General features: G+C 45.1%; 1 protein-coding gene across 1 annotated transcript; it reads left to right on the top strand.

Moving 5' to 3' along the window:
- The first annotated feature begins 17,512 nt into the window (after positions 1-17,512).
- On the top strand, positions 17,513-26,812 carry PCDH8 (protocadherin 8). The gene is made up of 3 exons (XM_072994758.2): positions 17,513-20,818; positions 21,187-21,394; positions 25,276-26,812. Exons 1-3 carry the CDS (start codon positions 18,107-18,109, stop codon positions 25,647-25,649), a joined length of 3,294 nt encoding a protein of 1,097 aa, XP_072850859.2. The 5' UTR covers positions 17,513-18,106; the 3' UTR covers positions 25,650-26,812.
- The last annotated feature ends 651 nt before the right edge of the window (positions 26,813-27,463 follow it).

Genomic DNA, 27,463 nt, shown 5'->3' with positions numbered 1-27,463 from the left:
ATCAGATTCCCCACCCTTCTGTACAAGTGACAGGTCTTGCTGTGTATCATTTGCCCTCTTTATGTGAACCAAACTTCTAGAATGATAAAAACCAAGAATGGTTGTGTGGCAGTGGCAGCCACCATTAGTAGCACAGAAAAAAATAGCGGAGAAAATATGTTTGCCATCAAAGAGTTTGCAGAGAAGGAATTGGTAATGACTCCTCAAACCTGTTTGTTAATTTATTTCCAGGGTTGCATTAGGAGAAAACATAGATCAGCGACAAGAATGGTTGTGGCAAGGAATTAAAAACATTATGAGAAACCTCCAGGCAGAGAGGAGGAATAGGCTGAGAAGGTTTCGGATATAATGCTAATGAATAAAATTATAGCTTGTAAATAGAGGGTGGGGAGGGCTAGAGCAGCTTGCCAATTAACAGGAAATAGGAGAGAATCTTGTGGTAATTGGAAGAGGCTTAAACAACTCGGATCTGTTGAAACAAAAATATATTCAATGCATAGGAATTTTGTGCTTGAAATATTATAGCACTGTGGGTCATTCAAGGAAATGTCACTTACTATTTTACTTCTTTTTAATTTTCTTCTCTTGTCCTATCCTTTTGCTATTGACATTATATCTTAAAGGTCCATTATAGCTGCACAGCAGTGCAGCTATGTTATTATGCAGCAGAGCAAATTAACATCCAATAAGACAAGTCTAAAAATGGAGGCAGTCCAAACAAAAAAACTTATAACTTTGAAACTGGACCTCATATCAGCACCAAATTTGGCACAGATGTAGCAGACAGACTGTTCTTGTTATCTGCTAAATTCGGGGATGTTTGGGCAAAGAGTATTCAAGTAATTTTTTTTAATTAAATCTGTTTGCCTCAATGCAGAAGCAAGTAACCCTCACACAAACAGCTCACACAAATTAGCAAGCAAGCAAGCAAAATAAATTTATTGTGTGGCACACAGGCCATTGCAACATACATCAGATAAAACAACATAAATGGTATAAACAGTATAATATATTCCATTAAAATATAGTACAATAAAATATTAAAAGCCATTTAGAATCAGGTTGATTTCTATTACAGCACAACATTTTGACATCTAAGTAGAGGACAAAGACAGATGGAAAACATTAACATCACACAAATTAAAAAGACTACTTTTGCTTATCTTGAAAGAGAATGGTTGATCCCACCAGCTTTTTTTAAAAAATGGAAAGAATCCAGGTTGCAGGGGCTAAAAAACTGATCCTCAAAAGAGACCTTTCAAAAAGGACAAACAACCACTTTTTACAATACTGAGCATGCATGAAACAGACTTGCCAACAAGAGCATTCCAAAGTAAATACACTGTTGCAGCTTTGTGAACCCAGGAAGAGAGAGTTTGGAGGTCGATGAAAGGCCACAGAAACAGTCAAAAGACAGAAAGAGTTTTTAAAAAAGGCTTGCTTTTTAAAAAAAGTATCAGAGTGCCGGTCCTCCAGAAAGGGACATTTTGCCATGCATCCCCAGCATACATTTCTGTAAGGCATATTCAACTTATTTCTGCATTACAACAGCAACATCATAGAGAGGTTGTGTTTATGCCAGCCATGAGTGCTTTCAGTAAACATTCTCTCAGGATTTCTGAGTTCAGGATCCTGACAGAAGTTTTCAAAGGGGAAATCAGTTTCAGATCTGGAGCAATCTGAACTTCTGACCCAGCCGCTCAGGACCCAGTTAGCTGATTCTCAGGTGAAGAACTTTTAAATATCTTCCTGGTGAAACAGGCATCTGCACTGGCAAAGAGATTCTGTGTTTGCTTCTAAAAATATTTTAAGAGATATTAAACAAAGAAAAGAGAACAAATCTTCAGAAGCTCACTCTTTAAACTGTGGAATCACCTGTTTATTGTTTTGTGGGTGGAGTTGGTCTGACTTGATGTTGACAAAGCTTTGGTGCCTATATCCTATCATAGATTCCACCATTCCACCCAGCTTGTCACTGCCCCACTCTGTCTAATGGCAGGGTAATTAAAGGGGGAAAGTCCAAAAATGGTATGTGCCATCAAATTTCTCCTTCAAAAACATTCAAAAACCTTTAAAACAAACCTCCTGGTTATGAATATGGGATATTGTACATGACTCAAAACTTCAGAAAACGTCCTGATGTTGCTGCACAATTTTGTGCTCATGTCAATAGCAGGAAAAAGATGCCAAGGATGCCACTCACAAACTGACACCAAGCAAGGGAAAATCCCGGAAGCTAACTCCTTTTTACACCTGTTAACCACTTCTCATCCAGACACAATGCAATTGTCATGACTGTTTTTCAAGAGTTGTAAATGGTAGTGAGAAAGGGTATCCTGTAGATCAGTGGTTTCCAACCTAAAGTAACTCAGATTTCTTGGACTGCAATTCCCAGAAGCCTTTACTATTAGCTGTGCTGGCTGGGGCTTCTGGGAGCTGCAGTCCAAGAACACCTGGGTTACCTAAGATTGGGAACCACTTCTGTAGACCATCCTGACTGCTGCCATTGGGGTTTTCAAAATTCAGGCTTCCCTTTGCTTATGTAAAGCTTGGCATCCTTTTTTCTGTTGGCAACATGGGCAGGATATAGTTCAGCAATATTGGGCAATTTCATGGTGTTTTGAATCACTGATACAGGAGCATGATATCCCACATTCATAAACCAGAGGGGTTTTTTTGTTTTGTTTTGTTTTTGAAGAACTGAATAAATATGTATAATGCATGTAGGTGCTGATTTTTTTGCTACTGTGTTACATTTGTACAATAGTAATACTAATAGCAATAACACGCAAGTCGATAGTATTCAATTAGGTTGATAGTATTCAAGTATTAACATACTGTACACTGTTCAGAGCATCAGCTGCTGTGTAGTTTTTTTAAAATGTACTAAATAAAGGAATGAATGAGGGAGGGGAAAGAGAGACTCTGTAGTCTGTCTATTGAGGAACAAGTGCTTAAGGGAGCACCACTTGCCCAAGCACCAATAAAAAGCAGGAATCAGAATCATTTCATGAAAGAAAGCCAAGTACTTTAGCATTCTGTGATTGGTCTGCTACAGACGTTTGGATGGCAGCTAGTTTGTTTGTTTGTTTGTTTGTTTGTTTCTTTCTTTCTTTCTTTCTTTCTTTCTTTCTTTCTTTCTTTCTTTCCTGGTCTTGCTCCTTTAGTGGTTAAAAGCAGCAAAAAATTTCTCCTTCTCAGCTAAAGGCAATCTAAAAACAGAGACAAATTCAGAAAAAGGAGAAAAGAAGAAAGCAGGGAGGGAAGGACCACTAATCAGCATAAAAATCAGTCCCTTTTTTAAAATTTTTTGGACATTTGCAGATGAGGTGTGACACTTTCATCTTTTTTTTGGCAGAGTCAACATTTGCTGTTAGCACTAATGCCTTGGATCTTAGCTTTCATCACAGTTGGTTTGGAGTGCTTGTTCTTGTGCAGCAGAAATCAAGCCTTCAATGTCTTTATTAAGGGACCACAGTTTTAGCCATGCCCATGTTGAATTATGATCATGCTTTCCATCAATATTTCTCCTGTAGTGGTTTATTTTTCCAGCTGTTTAATTTCTTTTCAAATTTTTCTTTCTAAGATTGAACCTTTGTTTCTTTTGTTTTCAAAATATTCTCCATTTTCACTGATTTCAGGATTTTTTCTCTTCTTGTACTGATATAATCATTTAGGCTTCTTTTTTCTTCCTCTGCTACTTCCTGTATTTACAGTAATCCATGGCCTCTGATTTTTCACGGTAAATATCTGTCCACATCGCTTTTTGGATGTAGTGTGTGATGCATGTTCATTAGTTTCTGTGTTTTTCAATCCAATTCTTCTAGTTCATTTTGAGTCCAATATATTATGCCAGTTGGGTATCTAATTACTAGAACAACCCATGTGTTTATGGCTTTGATTGTATTTCCCGATTTAATTTTAATTGTTGCTCTCCCCCACCTCAACAGACTGTTTGTAGCCTGATCCATCTCACAACCAAAACCATCAGTCTGGACAGACCCTATAGTCACCATACATCAGAAGTGACTTGATGGTATATAGCATCCTTGGGTGTGTTTGTTTTTTCATTTGCCAAACAATTGTATAGTGACAAGATGGGTGGGAGAGGCACCCAAGCTCTGCTAATATAGAGGTAGATCATCCCCAGTCACAAAGCAAAAAAAACTTTGTCAGTTTAAATGACTGAGCTTCTGAATATTTATTCTCTGTTTTTAAAATATATTTTAAAATATTTTACACCAGAAATAGAAGCACTTGGCCAAGAAAGAATTTTTAAAGTTCTTCTGAGAGTCATTTAATTCAGTCCTGACTGGCAAGATGATCATATCTCCTTCCCCACCCTCAACCTTGCAAGCATGTTTGCATTTCGAATTCCATTTATAGTATTGGTGCAGGTAAGAAATCCAGAGTTGGCTTATGGGCTGCTGCAGATCTGTTGCTGCACACTCGTGTAGCAGTAAAAAGAACATGGTTAATAAGGCCAGAAGAACACTTGACTCTTCTGGGCTTAAGTTGTGTTTAAATCCAAAATAAACAAGTGGCTTTTTCCCTAGGAAGCTATTGTTTAGAAAAAGGGAGCTAGATAATACATCTCAAACCCTTTCACAGTATATATGTAATGGAACTGTGGCTTCCGCTGCATTTCCTCTAGAGAAAGTAGTTTTGGCTTCCCTTCCCCTCATTAGGATAAAGCATGACAAAGGCAAATGACTGCACTGCAGCCCAAGAGTTCAGGTGCTCCCAGGACAAACAGAAGGCCTCTCCTAGGCTGCATGTGGGATATGTGTCACACAATTTCCATCTGAAACAAGTATGCAGTGTCTATGTAGTGTAAAAGTGGGCGACTTTGGCAAACCTGGGTGTCAAAGTTTCAGCTCCAATAACAATTACAGACCTTAACAGGCCTGGTGGTAACCAATGCCCCTCAGTGGGAGACAAAACTGGAGAGATCTGGGTGGCACAGTTTTCATTTTTGGGTTGGAGCCATGAGCAGCTCCCCAAATCCTAATGCAGAGACTGCCATATCTGGAGGCCTTGAACAGAAGAAAAACCCATTTTCTCTATGTGTGTTTTATTTTGCGTAAGGGAGTTGGGGGCTCGAGGGCAGGGAACTGCCAAAATTCCTTTGGGGCAACATTTTGCCTTCCTCTGATGTAAGTGAAGTGACTGTGAAAGTGAAGTTACCATTCTATGTAAGAACACACATCATATAGAATAATAGTTAAAAGGGTTTCTTGTGGGACAACTAGACTTGGCACAGATAAAGTGTTTCTCCCCATAAAGTGAGGGGATGATGGGATGGTGTCTAACACTGCCATAGTCCCAGCACAGTGCTGTATTGTGGAGGTAGATGGAGGTTGCAGATTATTGTGCATTCCAGATCTGGAGCAGCACTATAGCAATGATTTTCTGCTGGCCACTATAAAAGTAAGCTTTCAGCATATGGAATCTCCTCCTAAGTGAGCAGGTTTCCATAGCTGAGATTGTATGTGGGGCTATGTGTGTGGTTTTGTTTTGGATGTTTGTTTTGCAAAACTCTGAGTCTCAGAAGTTAAAATCCTGTTGCTTGGTGCAGCAAATTACATTAGACTAGCCTCATTGAAGCAATGGGAAATCTAGTGAGTAAACTCCTTCATAAGTTCCATTGATTCAAATAGGCATACTCTAATTGTGACTTACTATGCTGAAGTAAATCGCAGTTACAAAGGGCCCATTCAGATCCATGATACTTGCGATGGTGATTTACCAAATCCACACTGATTCAATGGCCCTGCACTAGTGCTATTTACTACACTAAGGAATAGGATTTTCTCTATGATAGCTGGCTGGATAGCTCAGTGGTTTAGGTATCTGACTGCAAAGCCAGAGGTTAGGAGTCCAATTCTCCACTGGGCCTCCTGCAAGTACAGTACAGACAGCCTGTGTGGCCTTGGGCAATCTGCACAGTCCCAGGACACTCCCAGGAGAAGGGAATGGTAAACCATTTCTGAGCATTCTCTACTGGAATACTCTGAAAAAAGGTTTCCATGAGTCAGAATTTACCTGAAGGAATATGATCATTTTAATCCAACAATCCTGTCTTGAGCCTTGTCATTCCTAACTGTCTTAAATGTTTCTTACCCCCTTTCTGTATTTGCTGTTCTGAGTATATAAAATATCATTGAAAAAAATTATCATGAGTTGCACTACTTTATACCTCTAATTAGTGTCTTTCAAAGAAAAACACTGGACAGTTGTCTTTTAATTCAAATCTCACCCAGGTGAGTTGATCAAATGATCTTGCATATCTCATGCTATGTTTTGATTTCTTGAGCTACAAATTAACCATCAAGGAACTTTCTCCAGGGTTTTCCTCCACCAGATCCACAACCATTATACAGTAGGCAAACACCAAAGGAACAATAGAAAATGTCTCTCGAGTTAGTTCCAGTCCTTTGTTTTCAGCTGGGGTTTTTTGATCAGCCTCATCTTGTAGCACTTGACAGGTTAAAACCCACATCCTTGCTTGGTGCTTGGGGAAAAACTGATTAAGCAGGAATAATTGTTTAGCTCAAGAAGCACGAGATTCTTTTGTTTTTGCTTATTATTGAAGCACCAGAACCATCCATGGAACAGCAGGAGCAACGGGGATGTACTGAAAGGAAAACAGCTTTTCAGCAAGATGAAAGAAGGGGGGGGTAGGGATTCCACACTATTTCTTATGCCCATGCAATTAAGAGAATAATGGTCTTCTCATTTGCATTCCATAGTAAGCCCAAAGATGCTCAGGAGCACAGAGGTATTAGATAAACCTATGCTGATGCACTAGTGTCACAGATCATGCCATTGTCTCTCCGCTCACAGAATGTCAAGAAAATGTATACTTACGTGACTTTTGTTTTGTCAAAGTGTTTGCAACAGCAAAAAATCTAGCAGAAACATAACATTGACATAGACCCTTTCCATATTTGTTTCTGAACTATTTTCGGTTCTAAAGCTCCTTCGCTCAGTCTGGTAGATGAGCTGCATCAGGAGATGGACCAGGATGCTACAACCCTGTTGATTCTCTTCAGTCAGGAAAGGTCTGCCAGATATCCCCACATACACACATCTTTTGTGCACTTTGAAAAAAATGGGAAGCTGTTTTCAGAGAACTTTGGAAAAAGGGAGAAACTCCAGCATCTTTCATGGAGATATGGAGTGTTCTGATTTAGAAAGAAAGAAAGAAAGAAAGAAAGAAAGAAAGAAAGAAAGAAAGAAAGAAAGAAAGAAAGAAAGAAAGAAAGAAAGAAAGAAAGAAAGAAAGAAAGAAAGAAAGAAAGAAAGAAAGAAAGAAAGAAAGAAAGAAAGAAAGAAAGAAAGAAAGAAAGAAGGCTAAAGGTGGTTTTGTTCTTTTAATTTCTTGCCTTGACTTAAAAAAAACTTGCCACAGAACCTCCAATAGCATTACTGGAAACCGAATCCTCCAGAGAATGGTGCTACAATAAGATTTAGTGTCATTTCTGAGACACAGGCATGCACACAAAGCTGTCCTATAGTTGGTTGGTGGCAAGACAACACAAAAAGGAAAATCACATTTGGCCTCTGTATGTATACAAGAAGAGAGAGCTTGTAAAAGGTACTTTCTCCTATAAAGTTCCCAATATTCCTCAGCAGCAGCAACTGCCTACAAAAAAACTTGACTCTCCTGTGGATTGTGCTAAAAAAAATTCCCAGCCCTGTCCCTGCCCAACAGATGATCAAATTAATCTTCAGAAGGTATCTTGCAAAATGCTGATGCTCCTTGGCTGCAGATGTGATCCCAATTCTGCTCAGGGCAACGAGAACCTTCTATGCCACTTAACTGTCATAGGAATGGGAGACTGTGCTCTTTGATGGTCTTGATCCTTCTCAAAGGTCAAAATTCACAAAGTGGTGCTAGGAGATCGCTGCTGCATCCCTTGGTATATGAAGTGTTGCATTATTCTAGCTTGTATCCCATGCCGTTTGGCATTTACTTTAAAAGGCTGGGTTAGGTTTTCCACAGACTTAATGTAAGGCTTTATCAATAAACAAATAATACACATCTATCACTTCCATTTTTTATGTTAAGTCAGAGAATGATCAGAACTGGTCTTCAGTTTTTAGACAGGATGAAAAAAACTTGAAGCATGCACATATGCCTCTCATTTTCAAATGAATGCAGCTAGGGACTAGGCAAGGAATGGGATTAAAAATAGTAAATTTTCATTTGTTTTGTATTATTTGTGTACTGCTTTCCACCAAATTACTTAGAGCACAACAGACAATGATACAAAAATAAACACAATCATATAGCATAGCAGAGTGGTCACACTAAAGCTAATCATACTGTAAGTGAACAGTTATACTTGATTGAAATGCATACACTATTATAAAGCCAACAAGAAGGAAAATATATTTCCAGGTGGAAAAGATAACAGGAAAGACACCAGATGAGCCAATGGCTGAAATCCTGTTGCTTAGCACAGTAAGCCAATGAGATCCCTAAAGTGAATGGTGGGATATGGTCCCAGCTTCAGGCAGCAAAAGGTCCTATATGGCCCAGTACTGAGTTGGGGAGGTGCCAAGACTCTGCATGACAATTTGCTGATCCCACACTACACATAAAGTTTAAAACATGCAAGGACTGTTTCCTGATGAAACAAAGCATTTCAAATTTGCATTAAATATCGGATTCTTATAAATTTCTTAATTCATTTATTCCAAATATGATATCCTTGCCAGTTTTGGTTTCTGGATCATTTACAGATTAATTCAAATTATTTCTCACCCTTGAATTAAATGGTCTTCAAGATGCCTCACAACAGGCCATAGGAAAACCCCAATCGACACAATTCCTTGAAGCCCTTCATCCTGGAACTAATGGATAGGATCCGAGCAGGCCTTCCTCATGCTCCATAGTTCCAGGAAACAAACTGGGATGAAGAGTTCTTTCTGGTAAGGAGAGCAGAAGCTGTTGCAATAGATGCTTCTTTGGCTGACAGGTGAGGCATGAGTGATCCCCATTATGCCCTAGAAGACAGGGGGTGGGGTGGGGGTAGAGCTTTCCTATGCTACAGGTTCCTTGCTACATGGAAGATGGCAGAACCAGTTAGATTCTCTTCAGCTCTGCAGTGCCTGGGCAACTACATTACATGTTCAGGCTTGATCTCTCTGCTTCCACAATGGGAGTCAGTCATATATAAGTGGTGGTGGTTACTAAGCATGCAGAAGAGGGTGCAGGTTAAAATAATTGTCCTTCCTGATCCTTTCCTCCATTAGGAATGGGGGGAAAAAACCCTCATCTTTGCAGAGTTCTTAAAAAGAAGGGATGTCTCCCAGACAAGAACCTATACTTCTGCAATTATTCCCATACAGCTAAAATAAACTGTGTCTGCTACTGAGCTCAGTGGAACCAGATCAGATGATTAGCTTTAGTGGCATTGAGACCAAAGTCTATTACCTTCCCAGATGGGCCCTCTCTCCTTTGCAAAAGTAAGAAAGAGGGGTTAAAGAAGAGTGGTTTACAGATGGATTTACAGATAGAGAAACAGAAGATTGTTGTGAAAAACAATGATGTCATTAATAACATTGCATATTTAAGCAATTAGACAAAGAAACATCAAAAATGCTGAAGGCAAAGGGAAGATATTGCCAAACATTAGCTGGCATTCACAGAAAGGTTTTCAGATTTCATACCTATATGCATGTCTTGTAATCTGACTGGGAAATGGTCCCAAAAATGACTTAGGTCTCACCTAGAGTACTGCGTCCAGTTCTGGACACCGCACTTTAAGAAGAATGCCAACAGATTGGAACAAATTCAGAGGAGGGCAATACGGAAAATCGGGGGACTGGAAGCCAAACCTCATGAAGAAAGACTGAAAGAATTGGGCATGTTTAACCTTGAAAAAAGAAGATTGAGGGGAGATACAATAGCATTTTTCAAATACTTGAAAGGCTGTCATAGAGAGGAGGGGCAGGATCTGTTCTCAATCATCCCAGGGTGCAGGACACACAACAATGGGCTCAAGCAACAGGAAGCCAGATTTACGCTAAATATCAGGGGAAACCGCTTAACTGTTAGAGCACTGTGATAATGGAACCAAAAAAAAACCTTGGGTCCTTTTTAAGGAGAAAGGTGGGATTAAAAATATTTAAAATAAATAAAAATAAATTAAATAAACCAATTACCTCAGGAAGTGGTGAGCACTCCAGTGTTAGAAGCATTCAAGAAAACACTGGACGACCATTTATCAGATTTGCTTTGATTTGGATGCCTGGCTGGAGCAGTGGGTTGGATGCTCTGGTTTTATAGGCCCCTCCCAACTCAATTATTCTATGAAAACTTTTTAAGTGCACGTAGTAGTTGCCTCACATCTGACTATTGATGCAGACTCCTAGGTTATATAGGTATTTTAAAAACCTTTGCTCTTGACTGAGGTTTTAGTGTGGACTTAAAGAGCAGTGCTAAAGTCACTATAGCGCTTTTATTTGCAAGCCATCAATGTAAGTCATAGTATTTTTGAAACACAGATACAGATTTCTGTTGTCTTGAGCAAAAAGTGTTCCTTGGAAGGAGTTTGTACTACACTTTCTGTTTGCTGAGCATGGTCAGTATTCACATTTCCAAGGCAGTGTGCCGTGCCTTTTAATATACTGTAGTATCATTTTTTTTGCTGAAATATATTTGCAGAAGGACATGGTCACTCCAGTTCTGAGTATTACACACTTGTTAACCGCTATGTGCTAAACGAATGCATTTTTGCAAGTCCATTTGCTCTATGCAGCAGCATGTATCTGCACACTGCAGAAGAGCAGCAACTGAGCGCTTGAATTTGGAATGTGCCCAGAGGCCTCCACAAACCTAAATCTTGGCCTTCCCCTACAATTTCAACAAGGCTTCCTTAAGGCAGAGGAATTTCCTGGTGGATTGTTCCCCATTTTAATTAGCAGAAGGAGGTGTCTGTAACATTTGGATGTTCTGCCTCAGGAACCAAACTGTTCTGGCTTCAGTCCTTTCTACAAGGCAACATCGGAGAGAAACTGGCTTGTAGATTTGTAGAGCAAATTAGGAAATGAGAACAGGAAGCCTTTCATGTGTATCAGCAAGAACAAGAATCAGGAGAAGGACGGGGGGGGGGGGAGAGTCGGGGGGAGGCAGTGAGGAAAAAGTCCGTTTCAGTTCATTCTTGACGGGACATTAAATGCTCTAGGGAGGTGTAGGTGTAGCAGTTTTTCCTGCAAAATATGTAGGTGGCGCACAGAGATTTCTTTGGGGGGTTTTACACTATATAATATAGAACTGAAGGGGGATAAGAAAACTATACGATCCCCACCCCAACCCTTTCCTTTTCTCTTTTCCTCCCCCTCCTCTTCCTTTCAAAATGTTGGCTGCCTTTGGGGCAAAGCCTGGTTGCCTTTCCTCCGTCATCTAATCCTAATTAAAAATAAATTACATGCTGTATCGAACTTGAAATGGAGAAGATAATCCTATTATCGGGCCTGAGAACGTCGTCGGCTGCTCGGCGCTCCCCACTCTGCAGTGGGAAGAGATCCGATCAAGCCGGGCCGGTTCCCATTGTCCGCCCCTTTGAAAAGCTTCCCCAGCGGGGGGGGGGGGAGGCTAATCCGTCACGTGACGACCGTGTCCCGTCTTGGGGAGGGGGAAGTTTGCACGCGAGTCCCCACAACGCCGGCATTAGCGACCCAGACCGGGAACTCCAGCTTGGCATATTTGCATGCGGGGGGGGGAGTCCGGAGGGAGCCGCGAGAGGCGCGAAGGGGGGTCATTGTGAGCCCCCATTTGTTCTCAGGCCTGGTTTCTGGCGAGTTGCTACGCTAAGCCGCGAAACCCCGGCTTTCTGGTGCGCTAACAAAGCCATTGGGGGGGGGGGGAAGAGACGCTTTTGTTGGGACCAGATCTGGCCCGTCTGAGGGGGCTCACTTTTTCTCCAGCTTCAGCCCCCGCTTCCACCGCCACGACGCCTCCTTTTTTTCCCTTCCCCTCCCCATATGCCCCTTTTGTGGTTCTGCCTAAATCCTATTTCCATAATCTGGTCGCTGCCGCCGCCGCCGCCGCCGCTGCTACTCTCCAAAAGGGCGGATGGAAAGGCCCGCGCGGCCCTGCTCAGGCACCCGAGCTCACTTCGCTCGCGTGCCACCACAGGGCCGCGCGGGCCCGCGGCGACCGCGCGAGCGGCGAAACAACTCTCTTAGCAGCCTCGCCTCACGTGCGGCCCCAGCGGCGCTGGCGCGCTCCCTCGCCCGACCGGCTCGCCGGAGAAACAAAAAAAAAAAAGGCCGCGGCTGCCAAGGTGACCACATGCAAACGAGCTGGCGGTTTTCTTTCGTGCAGAAAGGGGATCCGGGCAGGTGCGCCTTGTCAAAAAGGACCGGGGCAAGGTTGATGTCCCCTCCTATGGGGGGGGCTAGAAGCCCTACCTCATATTCCCCTCCCAAAAAAAGAGGGGGCGCTGGGAATTTGCGCGTACATCTCTCCTCGCCATGAACATCTTACAGCTTGAGGAGCCATTCAAAACAACCGAAGCCCCCCAGGACCCGGTTGTTTTCAATGTCTCAAATCGGGGTAACTGCACGTGTGTCAACACATGGCAGATGTATAAATACTGAGGGCCGCGACCCTCTTCACGGTAATAAGGCCCATTTACTTTTCAGGTGTGTCTCGCACCTCTGTCTTAGGAGCTTTTTATGGCATGGTTACTGGTCTTCCTGTGCATCCACCCTTAGCTGCTTAGCAGTGAACATTAGAAGGATGTGCTGGGGCAGAGGAAGTAGTGGAGAGTATTCCAGAGCCTTTAGAGCCACATCCGTCAGAGAATGTGTCATGATATCAGACCTGACATTGGGTACAGAGTAAAAAATGGGAGGAAACAGCTCACGAAGGTCCGCAGAATAGGATAAGAAAGGACTTTATAATACCAACTTTGCATAACAGGCTGCGGGGAGGCTTGGAGAACATTATGTGATTTCTTCATTTAAATCAAGATGAGCAAACTTGTGAAAAGGAGAGGAAAGAGTTCACAATAAAGCATTTGGGATTAAATACTTGCCATCTTTCACTATCCTGATACCAACAGGTAGAAACACAGTCTCTCTTCTATACTCCCAATTATATATTTTGTAGCCCTTGCTTAACTTTCTCAGAGACACAGTCTACAAAAACTGAACAGCTGAAGATGTTCCAATAATAACAGATAAAGATGCTCCCCAGATATGGTGCACAAAGTAGGTTTATGCCAAATCCCCACTCAGGGCTGCTTACACGTTTGAGATAGGATCAGGACAAGGCCATTTGGTCCTCAAAACAATACAAAGCCAGGATCAGGTGATAGTTTTATTGGGCCATTAAGAAAATAAGACAAAAAACAAAGTGAGCTTTCAATGATAACACATCTTCCTCAGGCTGTGCACCAAGTTCTTGTGGGTAGCTCCAAAATTATATGTTCATATTAACGTCCCAAAGGACTTTATTCTATATTATATATTCAATATTTGTAAAAGAGTTATATTAAATTCTGAAAGGTTTCATGGCCACTGCTCCAAGTAAGAAGCTACACCTGGTCCCCAACAGCAGCCATGAAATATTTGAGACTTTAATATAAACATATAATTATGGAGGTACTCATGAGAACTTGGTGCACAGCCTGAGGAAGATGAACTATCATTGAATGCTTGCTTTATTTTTCTTTTCTTTTCTTAATGGTCCAATGAAGGTGTCATCTGTTCCTGCATTTGTATTACACATTCAAGTTAGAGTCACATGTGGTAGGATCACATAGTTCTTGTAAATGGCTTTGGAGAGCCTTGGGAGATGTTATTATGAAGGGACTTTTAGGGGACCATCACAGTGGAATAATACCCACAGAATGCCTGAGGGAATAGGAGCAAGCTGGGACAGCAATTGCAGAGGACTCATGAGGAGCCCAGCTGAATCACCTCAAGAAACTATTAAGTCCTTTTTCACCTTTTTCCCAACAATAGCCAGATGGACATTTCTAAGATGGAAGCCCATAAGTTTATCCCATCCTGTGTCTGGTTTCCTGATGTACAGTACAGTACCTGAACTGTGGATTTACTACTTACCATCTCTGATACCCATTGATAATCAGCTACTCCTGCAAGAATTGGTCTAACCTCTTTTTCAGGCAGCAGCCATGACTACATCTACTAATCATTAACACCATGTTTAGTGTTGAAGAAGTACTGTACTTCCGTCTCTTAGCCTTGCATCTCCTTCCATATCCTACTATTTTCTTTCATTGGTTAGGAACAGCCCCTCCTATCTATTAGTAGTTAGCGAGAAGGAAACATTTATCTGTGTCTATTTTCTTCTTGGGGATGACAAGGGACGAGATGGTTGGGCAGTGTTATCGAAGCTACCAACATGAATTTAACCAAACTCTGGGAGGCAGTGGAAGACAGGAGGGCCTGGCGTGCTCTGGTCCATGGGGTCACGAAGAGTCGGACACGACTTAACGACTAAACAACAACAATTTCTTCTTACTATTCACAGCTAGATAAGCCTCTTGGACAGCTTGTAGCCTTCAGTTTTTCCTGAGTGGTTAAACTTACATTCCTGTGTTCACTTAGCTGGAATTCACTTTGTCTTGAAGATTGGTATAAAGAAATGTGGAGTTTAGCAATTAATGATAAGTTAACATGTGGTGAAAATAAGAGAAATGGTAAAGTCTAATGATTTCAAAGATGTATAGAATTTATACTTGGAACATGTGGTTTTTGAAGAGGAAAGGCTATATGCCAGCAGAAAAATCAATGTGTTTTTGGACAGGAATGTGTTGCAAAGTGGTACAAATTGATATTATTGGTTAAGTAGTCCCAAGGGTGAAGGTGGCATGGGTGGGAAACATTGTGTATTGTGTGTGGCCACGGCTCAGTTTGTATTTTAGTTTTATTTCTGTTATTTGTAATTTTCCTTTTTATCAATGTTTTTACCAAATGAGTTAACTTTGTGTTGCTCCTGCATAAACACTGGATCTGAATGTAATAAAAGTTCAAAACCAAATTCTGCTGGGTATCAATGACATTTCCATTCCTTCCAGCCATGCTTTGGTTGGTAGTGCACCCTACGCAAATAGCATGTTTGCACTGTAATCCAGACACAGGTGTATGGGAATGTTTTGATAGTCTCTATGGGAAACAATTCAGTGAAACTGGAGATGACTCTTGGACATGCTGGACAACACAATGCTGATGTAAGGGTTACATGATGTGTTTGGACCTGTGTGTCTGCATTCAAATCTGTTTGGCCACAATGTTTTATGTTATGTCTTCCTGTCCAACGTTGATGCCTTCTTGGGTGCATTGGACTGCACTTCCAACCATCTCTAGACACTGCCTGTGCTTGCAGGGGGCAGGGTCCAGCACCTTTGGGAGACACCAGGCTGGGGAAGGAAACAGAGCGCAATCTATGAAGAAAGGAAAATGGCCCTTGGCAGGACCCTTCATCCATTATCATTCTCAGCTTGATATGAAAACAAGGTCCGAGTACTGACTTCAACCAAGCCATGCCTAGTTCAGATCTGTCACTGTCTTGCACAGGCTGGCCCTCTCCGTGTCTCTTTGGTCGCAAGGCAGTTTGCTTAGATTCCGTAACACCCTCCCTCCCCGTGTATTGTACAGAAAACCGCAGGGTGAAACTGAGTGGGAAGTGAACACTTGGGTGAAATGAATGGGTGTTTTGCCACTGATCCCATGGGCGTGAATCCCGTTCATGCGGCCCTTTACTGTGCACCTTCACAGGCTCTTTGCTCTCACCTCCGAAAGAGCTGCCGTTTGCGATTCTCAGAGAGCTGGCGCGCAACGACTGAATCCCGAGGTCTCCCAGTCGAGGGCAGTTGGAGGATTTAATCTCCGAGGACAGGAGGCAGGTTGCATGGCTTCTTTTCCTCCGTCCCTGCCCATCCATCGCGCCCCGCGCGCTTTTGAGAAGGCGGCAATCAGCCTTTTCCTCCTCCTCTTTGTCTCCCTCCTTTCCGAAACCGACTAACGCAGCTGGGTCTGCTAAATTACCGACAATCTTCAGAAGTGGGAGCAGAGCTCGGAGGCGGGAGGACAGTTATTCCTTGAACCTCTGATGGTTCCGAGTAAAGGTGATTGAAACAGGCTTTAAGGTAAGTCCAGGGGGCGAGTCTTCCCTCATAGGTACCTCGCAATTAGCGGGGTCCCCACCCTCTCTCACACACACGCATTTTGCTCTTTTCTGAGGGACCGCTGTGTTGAGAGCCTCAGCCGGGTTCCCTTGAGCCGCTTTCTGCGCTCATCCTGTATAGAGGGTGTTTTAACTTGGAAAGGAAGCTGCCAAGGGAACGAGGGAAACCAGCAGAGTCCTGGCGTAGGGTGGTGGCTGTGGCGGCCACCTCTTCTCCCTTCCCCAAGGCAGATGGCTTTGCTCCCCGCCCCCATACCCAACCTCGCTCCCTCTTCTCGCCTTATCCATTCCTTCCCAGGTTCGTGCCAGGTTTCAGCTTCGTGCTGTTATTTTGTTTTCTCGGAACGAGACTCGCTCGGCTTCCCAGAGAGAGGACAAAAAGCAAATCCCTTCAACAGGCATAGCAGGGCACCAGGAGGGCCGATTACGGGGAGGGGGTTGTAGGGGTCAAATGTATTCCCTCCCCCTTCTAGGAGCCAAGCATTGTGTCTCCTTCAGCGACCATCATCGCCCCGGTCAAAGAGTTATGGCAGTGATGGGTGATGAATGGGACCGGCCAAGGACGGCTCCATGTGGTGCCCCGCTCATTATAGTCGACTTAGCCGCCACTCCGGGGAGGGCTGTATAGCACCCCTCCCTTCGTTTTCTCCCTTCGCCTTCCCCAACCCTCACCCCCGCCCTGTCACCGGGTAATAATACAGACATTGGTGCCTGCGACTGGCTGGCCCGCCAAAGCTATTCTCTGGCTCGCAGCTAACGAGGGTTTCATGAGCCTTTGATATAGTGTCATCTTTCAAACCTTCCCAAGTCTATTCTCCCCCCCCCCCCCGAATCCCCTGAGTAGGCTAAATCCGATTGTGAGCTCAGACACTTCTCTTGAGCGGGGCTCACACACACACACACACACACACACACACCTTCCCCCCCTTCTACTTACTAGCCAAAAGATTAAGATTTGACTCTCCCCACCCCCAGAGCCTGCACAGAAACTCAAGGCACGGAAAAACTCTAGGTGTGAGAAAGGCGGCCTTTTAGGGAGATAACGGTTTTATATTTTTCGTTCTCAGGGTTTCTGGACCGGCAAGTGGGCAAGTGGATCAACTATCTGGTCCTCTGCCCTAGGCACAAGGACACAGTCCGGTGTCCCTGGATGGTCCGACCAGGCGCGGACACTGAAAGATCTGGTTTAGCCGAGAAGGCGAGCGAACCCGGCTCAGACGGATGCCACGCCGAGAATGAGGGAGGCTTCCTCGGCACAGCGTTGCCAACACGGCCTTCCTCTGAATGGACACTAGATCGGGCTGGAGTGCTCACTTCTGCCCTTCACCAGGATCAGACCTTGTTTGAGCAGCTCCCGACCCGTCCAGAACCTGCAGGATTCCTCAGCTCCCAAATCAGAAAGAAGAAAAGAAGGGAGAGAAACAGACCCAGGAGCCACAGACCATAAAGGAGGGGCTCCCCTAAACGTGCTTTCTCCCTCCTTCTTCCCACTCAGTCCTGCTTAGCTATTTATTTATTTATATATTAAAAGGATTTTCTGGGAGGTGTCCAGGGAGAAAGGGGAGCCTGCCATAGGCTGATACGCTATGCCGATTTGCATATCCGCGTCTATTAAAGATCCCGAGGAGGGGCCGGGCCGGCTTAAAAGAAAGAGAGCGCGAAGCGAAGCAGACGTGCGGCTCAGCCAGCAGGTAGCCAGGACAAGGTTCCCAGCCTTTGGACTGGTGGAAGCGGGATCTGCCGGGTGCACAGCGCCCGTCTGAACTAGTCTAGGGGAGGACTAACTTACCAGCAGCCGGAAAGAGCGTCGGTCTACTCTTTGGCTGGATTTCTTCCCCTTCTCTCTCTCTTTCTCCATTTCCTCAGAGGCAGGTGCGCGCACACCTTACATCTTCATTCCCTCCGCGTTCTTCCCAAGGCAGCGCCAGAACAATGCATGCTACCAAGGACAGGCGCTCTCCGGGCATACTTTGCCACCCTTTGGGTCTTCTCTGTCTAGGGTGGCTGCTCTCCTGCACCCTTGGCAAGACTATTCGATACCACACCTATGAAGAAGACCCTCCGGGGACGGTCATCGGCACTTTGGCCGACGAGCTACCCCTGAAGGGGATCGGAGGTGGCGGCGGCGGGGAGAGGAGTTTCCGCCTGATGAAGCAGTCGGGCAACAGCTCGCTGGTGCGGGTGCGGGAGCGAGACGGGCAGCTGAGCCTCGGCACTGAGCGGCTGGACCGGGAGCAGCTGTGCGGGCAGGCGGAGGAGCCGTGCGTGCTGGCCTTCGACGTGGTGAGCCTGGGCGGCGGCGGCGGCGGCGCTGCCGCCTCAGCCTCGCAGTACCGCCTGGTGCATGTGGAGTTGGAGGTGCGAGACATCAACGACCACGCGCCCCGCTTCCCGACGCCCCTCATCGCCCTGGAGGTGTCCGAGAGCGCCGCCCCCGGCACCCGCTTGCCGCTCGACCTGGCCCACGACCTGGACGTGGGCTCCAACGGCATCCAGAGCTTCGCCGTCTCGCCCAACAGCCACTTCGGCCTGGAGGCGCAGAGCCGCGCCGACGGGCTCAAGTGCGCCGAGCTGGTGCTGCTGAGCGAGCTGGACCGCGAGGCGCAGGCCTCCTACCGCCTGGAGCTGGTGGCCAAGGACGGCGGCAGCCCGGCGCGCTCGGGCACGGCCACGGTCAGCGTGCGGGTGCTGGACGCCAACGACAACGCGCCCGCCTTTCCGCACGGCGCGCTCCTGACCCTCGAGCTGCCCGAGGACGCGCCCCCGGGCTCGCTGCTCCTCGACCTGGACGCCTCGGACCCGGACGAGGGCGCCAACGGGCAGCTGCTCTACGCCTGGGGCAGCCAGGTGCCCGCCGAGGCCCGCCAGCTCTTCGGCCTCGACCCGCTCTCGGGCCGCCTCACCCTCCAGGGCGCCGTCGACTACGAGCTCCAGCGCGCCTACGAGCTCGACGTGCAGGCCAGCGACCGCGGCGCCACCCCGCTGGCGGCCAGCTGCAAAGTGGTGGTGCGCCTCCTCGACGTCAACGACAACGCGCCCACCGTGGCCATCAGCGCCCTCAGCGGGGCCCCGGCCCCCGGCCCAGACGCCGCTGCCGCCACCTCCGTGGTCCCTGACGCCGCCGAGGGGGCCGCCGCCTCCCAGAGTTCGGGCTCGGCTCCAGCGGGGGCAACCACGGTGGCCTATGTTAGTGAGGCGGCGCCAGCGGAGAGCCTGGTGGCGCTGGTCAGCACCTCGGACAGCGACGCGGGCGCCAACGGCCAGGTGCGCTGCGCCCTCCTGGCCGCGCCCCACGAGCCCTTCGCCCTCCAGCGCGCTTACGATGCCAGCTACGTCGTGCTCACCACCGGGCCGCTGGACCGCGAGCGCGTGGCCGAATACAACCTGACCGTGGTGGCCGAGGATCTGGGCTCGCCGCCAGCCAAGACCGTGCGCCGCCTCACCGTGCGGCTGGCCGACGAGAACGACAACGCGCCACGCTTCGCCCGGGCCCGTTACGAGGTGGCCGTCCTCGAGAACAACCCACCGGGCGCCTACCTCGCTGCCGTCCAGGCCGCCGACCCGGACCTCGGGCCCAATGGCAAGGTCACCTACCGCTTGCTGGACAGCCAAATCATGGGCGCCTCCATCTCCACCTACGTCTCGGTGGATCCCGCCACGGGAGCCATTTATGCGCTGCGCACTTTCAACTATGAGATTCTGAAGCAGCTGGATCTGACCGTCCAAGCCACGGATGGAGGTTCCCCGCAGCTCTCCAGCGCCGCCCTTGTCAAGGTGCGGGTGGTAGACCAGAACGACAACGCGCCGGTGATCACGCACCCAGCGTTCAGCAATGGCTCCCTGGAGATCGCGGTGTCCAGCAAAGCTGCCAGGGACTCCTTGGTGGCGCACGTCAAAGCCCGAGACGCCGACGAGGGAGTCAACGCGGAACTGAGATTCGCCTTCCAGGAAGACCTGTTGTCCCAACAGCAGCAGCAGCAGCAGCAGCAGGATCAACAGCAGCACCTGCGAGCGCTGGACCTCTTTGCTATCAACGAGAAGACGGGGGAAGTAGTGCTGAGGAGGAGCCTCTCGGAGGAAGAACTGGACCAAGTCTACCCGCTGCTCCTTACCGTGTCGGACAACGGCCGCCCACCCCTCTCCACCACAGCCACGGTCAGCTTCCAGGTGACCGCCGCCTTGCCGCCCCCCTCCAGCAGCAGCCCGGACTCGGCCGCCAAGGCCAGCTCTTGGGAAGGGAAGGCGGTGCAGTGGGACGTCCCCCTGATCGTCATCGTCGTGCTGGCCGGGAGCTGCACTTTGCTGCTAGTGGCCATCATTACCATCGCCACCACGTGCAACCGGCGCAAGAAGAAGAAGAAGACGGGAGCCTTGGAGGAGCCGCTGGACGCTTTGCCCCTCGAGAAGGGGCGGCCGGAAGGCAGCGTGAGCGGCGGCGGCGGCGGCGGCAGTGGCGGCAGCCTGGCGTCCCCCAGCCCTGGTGCCCAAGGCAGTGGCTTCGGAATGCATTCCTTCCCCAGTAAATCCTCTTTTGCAAGCCCAGAGCCCTCGCCAGCTAGCGAGGACATCCCCGCTTCCGAGAACAGCCAGGAAAGCGCCAGCCTTTATGACAGTCAAAGCCGACTTCGAGGAACAAACCTTGAGGTAAAACGCTTCCCTGCGGCTGATTCCCTGGACTTTTACCACTCCCTGGTGGAGACCAGGAACACCCCGTTCCTTCTAAGGGCTTAGCTGGTCCCCCAATATGTTATAATGCTTCTTGTAGGTAATGCCCCCGCCCCCAAGCAGAACGGTTTGCTTTTGCAATTATTTGGCAGCCAGAGTGAAACAAAGCACTTGGGTTGTGAACTTTTCCCCACCCATTTATGGCAGCTGAATTGATATGTTTTCAATCTTGAGTAGATGGTGAGATGGTAATATTGCATCTTCTGACCCTGTTGCATTTTGTCTTTTTCATGCCCCTCCTTCCTTTTCCATCTCTACCTCTGCATCTTTTCTTCTGTCTCTTCCAGTCTTACACCTCTGTTCCTAGTTACAGCAAAGAATCAGCCCCACCTGTGGCCATCTGGAAGGGCCACTCTTTCAACACCATTGCAGGCAGAGAAGCGGAGAAGTTCAGTGGCAAGGACAGTGGCAAAGGTGACAGCGACTTCAACGACAGTGATTCTGACATCAGTGGGGATGCCCTAAAGAAGGACCTCATCACTCACATGCAGAATGGTAAAGATTCCTTTCCCCCTTCCCCCATTCCCTCATATTATTTTATGAGCAATATGGAACCTTAAAACATTTGCACCAGAAGGGTACACTTCCAAAAACTTTCAAAGAACTGGACTCCACTCTACTGTTTTTGGAAACTCTCCTTGTTTCTAGGGGATTTAGGAATATGCAGAGCCACAAGCACAGTAACACTTAATTATACCCACTTACACAATTTCTGGTGACAGCAACAGATTCCTATGTTTCAGAGCTAGGGAATATACTCAAACAAAAGGGGTTAAAATTTTGAGTGTATGAGAATCACTGGAAACTAAAGGAGCAGGGGTTCTTTAATTACTTAACTCATGATCATCTTGCCCAAAGAACTCAGGATGTTTATCTTACATTATCCAGATCACAGGTTTTTTGGGAAGACTATACTGTACAGTGGTTACTGATAAAAGTATGGCTCCACACCAGCTGTTTCAAGCCATGCTGGTGTCATTCTAAGAGCAGGAGAGCAAACAGGTTTCTCCACTGCCTCATCATCCTGATTAAAGATGACATTCCTGTGTTCCAATGTTGTCTTCAAAGTGGGGTAGGGGGAAATTATGCGTGGAAACATGTGGGTGGAGAACCAATGGCCCTCACTGGATGAGTCTGGAACTCCTTCCATCTCTGACTACTTGCTAGGCTGGCCAGGATGAATAAGAATTGGATTCTATCAGCTAGAGGGCCACCAATTCTACATTATCTGTTTTCCTGAAAGCCAATATGGTGTGATGGATAGATGTTAGATTTGGGTTAGATAGGAGAACTTGGCTGCGAATGAATGAAGCTCACCGGATTGCTTTCTGGTAGAGTAAACTACTTTTACTTTACAGATATATTAGGAATATAACATGGAGAAAATATTGTGCTACTTTGAGTTGCCTGGAAGAACAGTAGAATAGAAGTGTAATGATGAATAATACACTTGGACATCAAACTAAATCTCACTGACCAGAAAAATTAAATTCATTGGCACAAGTTCATATGTTCCTGCTTCGCCTCTTTTTCTCCTTGAATTTGTCCACCCATAGTCTACGTGAGCCTTGGTCTTTGTCCTTTTGTCCTTAAGAAAATATAGAATATATAGCTACATAGATATCGAACACAAGCAAAGCCACCCCAAACATAGAAATTAAAGGCACCTGTAGTTTTGTCTGTTGTACATCTGTGTTCTCCCAACATAGTGTTCTCCAGTTGTGTTAACTACCAGATGTGTTATAGCCCAACACATCTAGAGGTCATTGGTCTGGAGAAGCCTGTTTTACATGGTAGATTTGATTCCAGTAAAAGACAGATATCTGCAGTTAGAGTTCTTCACCACCTGCCCTTTATTTTCTGTTTTCCTAAAATGCAGGAGTATATTGATAGTGATGATTGACTCGGTTATTATACCACTGCAGCCAAAACCATGCCATGGGAATTCAGTTGACCAGATGGCAAACAAATGGATGGGCCATGGAATTTGCCCTGAAGTTGGCACTCAGACCACTGTGTTCTTTAATGTGTGAGCGAGACTGCCAGATATACCACAGCTGCAATGGTTGTGAAAGCACTGTCATGGATATGATGAAGTAGTTATGTTCTTTGATATGTTCTTTGTAGTTCTGAGATGAGTCCACTGGTACATTTGAGAGGAAGTGAACTGACCTCTAAGCTAGCAGTTTCATTGAAATGTTTCATTTAATTCACAAACTAGTTTAATTCAAATACTTGTATTAGTTTGAATTCATGTAATTATAGCACTGGGATGTTCCCTAAGGTAATCTAGTCCAATTCCCACCAGTGCATCAATTCGAATGAGAAAGTTAAGCATATGCTGAACTGTTTAAATTAGTAGAATTTATCAGGGGTTCAGCTTTACCCATGTTCAGACTCAAGTTTTATTTTCAAATACTTTGGCATGGCTGGCATCACTTTGTGGTGTAAAGAAAAAAAAATAGAATTTAAGATTACAACTAGTAAAGTGGTTTTTAAGTGATTCCACCACGTGTAATTCATCAAACTACAAATTAATGAATTAAATATGCATATATCTACATATTATTAAAATCACACTAAGGAAGGAAAACAGACTTTGATTTCTGGATGGATTCATATAATGTATACAACTGGAACAAAATACAATTATCCTAGACCTTCAAGAGCACACAGTGTTCAGCCTTCCCTAGAACTCACAACAGACATGGCTAGCAAGGCAACTGACTATACCAATGGAGATGGTGGGATTGGTGATCCAATGCATCTGGAGTGCACCAGGCTGAGAGAGACTGATTTGTACCAATCCTCTGGTGAATGTAGCATTTACAGTGCAGGATACAATACATCAGTGGTTCTGAACCTTGGGTCTCCAGATGTTCTTGGACTACAACTCCCAGAAATCCTGGCCAGCACAGTTAGTGGTGAAGGCTTCTGGGAGTTTTAATCCAAGAATATCTGGGGACCCCAAGGTTGGGAGCCACTGAATTAGAGCATTCCTGTTCAATAGCTCTAAGCCCTCCACCGAAGAAAATCTGCCACTGCCCACAGTGGACTGTTGCAGTTGTGAACATTTTTAACCTAATGTTTTTTAATGTTTAGTCAAAGTCTGTTTCTCTGCCATTTCTACCAACTGGCTCTAGTTTTGCCAGTTCTGGAGCAACAGAGAACAACCCTGTTATATCTTTTCCATGGAAATCTTTCAGATATGACTCTCTTAAGATGAAGCCTGCCATCTATAATATTTATTAGTACTTCTTATTATGAGAATCAATATATTTTTGTAAAATAAATACATAAATGTGTTGCCTGCCTAATTGGATTTGCTCTTTTGATGTATTAAAATATTTATAATTGATCACTTGGTTAATATGTGTAACTGCACTAATTGGCTCAGAATACCATAATTTAAACCTATTTTGTCACCAGCCTGAATGAAACATATTAGATTGGACCTATTAAGTATGTAGCAGACCACTTGAGGACAGGATCTTAGACTAGATGAAACTTTTGGTTTGTTCTGATGGGCCTTGTAAGTGGTGCAAACAAAGCACCTTTGTTTTCTTGTCTTTTTTTTCTGGACAGAAAATGTCCACAAGGGATCCAGTTGCCACATCTTCACAAGGAATTATGAGGAAATTTAGTCTCATCAAGAAAGAGAATGTTGCAGTCACCTCTTTCCACACTCCTGGGAAATAATTGGTGTTACCTTGCTTCTCATTTCCCAGTTAGTTTGACACAACTTTGGTGGCAGCTGGGCATAGGAGCATTTGTTCTCAACATGGTCTCTGTGACTTACACATATGGGTCTGCACTTGCATGGAGCCACTGTTTGGAACCTTCCAGTCCTATCCCTGCTTCCTACAACATATGCTTCAGCGGGGTGTTCCTCAGCCCTGCTGCATCCACCACAGCAGAAACATGTAGTAGGTTACTTCCAAGAAATTGAATAGAACTAATGATCAGTTTTGCAGTAATTTTCATTCATTCATTCATTCATTCATTCATTCATTCATTCATTCATTCATTCATTCATTCATTCATTCATTTCCATACTTCCTTTTTCTAGGTCCATATTTTGAACAGGCCTCGGGGGCATTGTTCAAATAATATGTTGTGTGTAGAGGAAAACATAATACTTCCACGTGGAAGAGCTTCCGGTCTTCCTTCAGCCAAACTTGGCAGAACTCTTAGAATTCAAAGAGATCAAACAGTTCTTCACAGATCTCTTATTTTCCTCACCTGCCTTCAGCTTTGCCCTCACAGATAATGTTAATCCAGTGCTGTTCCATGTGCTGCCCTTGTACTACATAGCGGTCTTCTGCTTATTGCATGCCCATGCTGACCAATCTGCTTATCATTTGCCTTTTTTCTAGGACTGTGGGCATGTACTGCTGAATGCAAGATCCTGGGTCACTCAGATCGATGCTGGAGCCCCTCCTGTGGTCGGTCCAATCCTCACTCCTCCCCTCACCCAAAGACCCAGCTTTCCACCTTCTGCAAAAGCACCTCATTGCCAAGGGACTCCCTGCGCCGAGACAACTATTATCATGCCCAACTGCCAAAGACTGTGGGGCTGCAGAGTGTTTATGAGAAAGTCTTGCACAGGGATTATGACAGAACAATGACATTGCTGTCCCCTCCTCATCCAGGGAGGCTGCCAGACCTCCAGGAGATCTCAGTACCTCTGTACCAAGCCCCCTCCACTCGTTATTTAGGCCCTCCACCTGAGACTGGCCAGAAAGTCTAACTGCCAGTGCTTCATTTGAGCAGAGGCTCAAAAGAGTCTGACTGTGGGAACTGTTTAAGAAACAGGTGCTGGGCTCTGGAACTTGAATTTCTAATGTGATGCATTTGCTGGAGAAGATTTCTCTCTTTCCTTCTGTCTGCCTTTGTGATATGGTTGAAGAAGATAGTGACTCTGAGCATGTTCAAACTGTATTTCACACTACCTTCTGGGCACAGCCAATCCCTACAAGTTGCCAAGTTAATGGGAACAGTGTTTGTACCTTAGCAGCTCTCTTTTAAAACAATTAAACACTGCTTCCATCCCCACCCAGTCCTACCCCAAGCATGCGCCTCCCTCAGTGCACACTACTAGATCATTCCCCAAAGTTCTTAAATTATTGACCAGGTTTTGATGTAAATAAAAATAAGCAAAATGTGCCTTAAAATATGACTATGTGTAAGTGCATGCATGTATGTATGTATCCAAAGATATATGCATACATATAACATGCGTACAAGCATAGCTGGGTGTACGTATGCTAGTGTATATGCCTGTGTGTTGTATGTGTATATACATGCAGATACACATGCAACTGTACACACAAAAGGAAATGCATACATACACATGTATGTATCCATGTGTGGGTTTAGGTAGATATAGATATAAATATAAATGGGGTGTAAATGAAATTGTTTGGAAAGATTTCCAATTACATTGGTACTGTTTGATATTTGCAAACAAAAACTCTTTCTAGTGTAATTTTTATGAAATGTGCAGTATTTAACTTTTTTCTTTGTTGCCCTTTTGCTTCACCCATGGCCTGTCTTTTCGTAGTGTTTTTTTAACCTATATATCATGTAATGTAATGTTTGTATATAAAGAAATTTTATTCTATTTTTATATAATAAAATTTTGGGAAGGGGGACAAGAAATTCTTGCCAAAGGACATCTCTGAAAGACATGTTCAAAAGAAAAACAACACTGAATCCTTTAGGAGTCACAAAAAGAACTTTCTCTTTCACAGTTTAATTATAAGCTACTTAAGCAACTGCTTGTGTTGGAAAAAAAACTGCCTTGCCAAGTGTGAATTGTGCTTCTGGAATCCATGGTCAGTTTCAAGCTAAATGTGGTTTAATTATTCTGTGTCACTTATATAAACACTAATAAAGGCTGTGTTATGTGTTTGAGGGGCTCTGATGCTGCCCTTCATTATTATGGTTACAAACTGTTGCAAGGAAAGTCACAGATAATTTTTGCATTCAAAATAAATAAAGAGTCACAGGATCAATGTAAATATTAACAGCATTAAAATGTCATCACATTTTGATCCCTCCTTACTGCCACCACTCTTTCCTTATTCTAAAAGCTCTCAGGACTGTCAACTTATGCAGGACAGCTGTGCTGCTGCAAGCAAATGTACGTATTGGTTTATTTCATTTCTTTAAGCAGTTGAAGATGGTGTACGTGATTTTGTTCTGATGCCTTGTTAGTCTCAAAACATTCTCATGAGTTATGTTAGGTGGACAGTAGCAGATATTCACCTTGTGAGCTTCATGGTTCATTGGGGACATGAATTCAGGTCTGTCCAGTCCCAGTCTGGCATTCTACAAGCTCCTGACAAGAATACTTGTCATATAGAAAACTACATTCAAATTTTACATTTTGAGATGGACTGTAAGGTATTTTACTTATTTTTACTGCCTCTAAGTAATGTGAAAAAAGAACAGACAATGAACAAAGGATTGGCCCTCAATGAAAAAAGTCAGCCCTCTATAAAAATTAGGTATCAGTTTTAACTTCCAGCTTTATGTATTTTGAGTCAACATCAAGTAGCC

This window comes from Pogona vitticeps, chromosome 3 (genome assembly GCF_051106095.1).
Source record: "Pogona vitticeps strain Pit_001003342236 chromosome 3, PviZW2.1, whole genome shotgun sequence".
Lineage (NCBI taxonomy): Eukaryota > Metazoa > Chordata > Lepidosauria > Squamata > Agamidae > Pogona > Pogona vitticeps.
The sequence above is the reverse complement of the archived record's forward strand: the minus strand, read 5'-3'. Positions and strand labels throughout refer to the sequence as shown.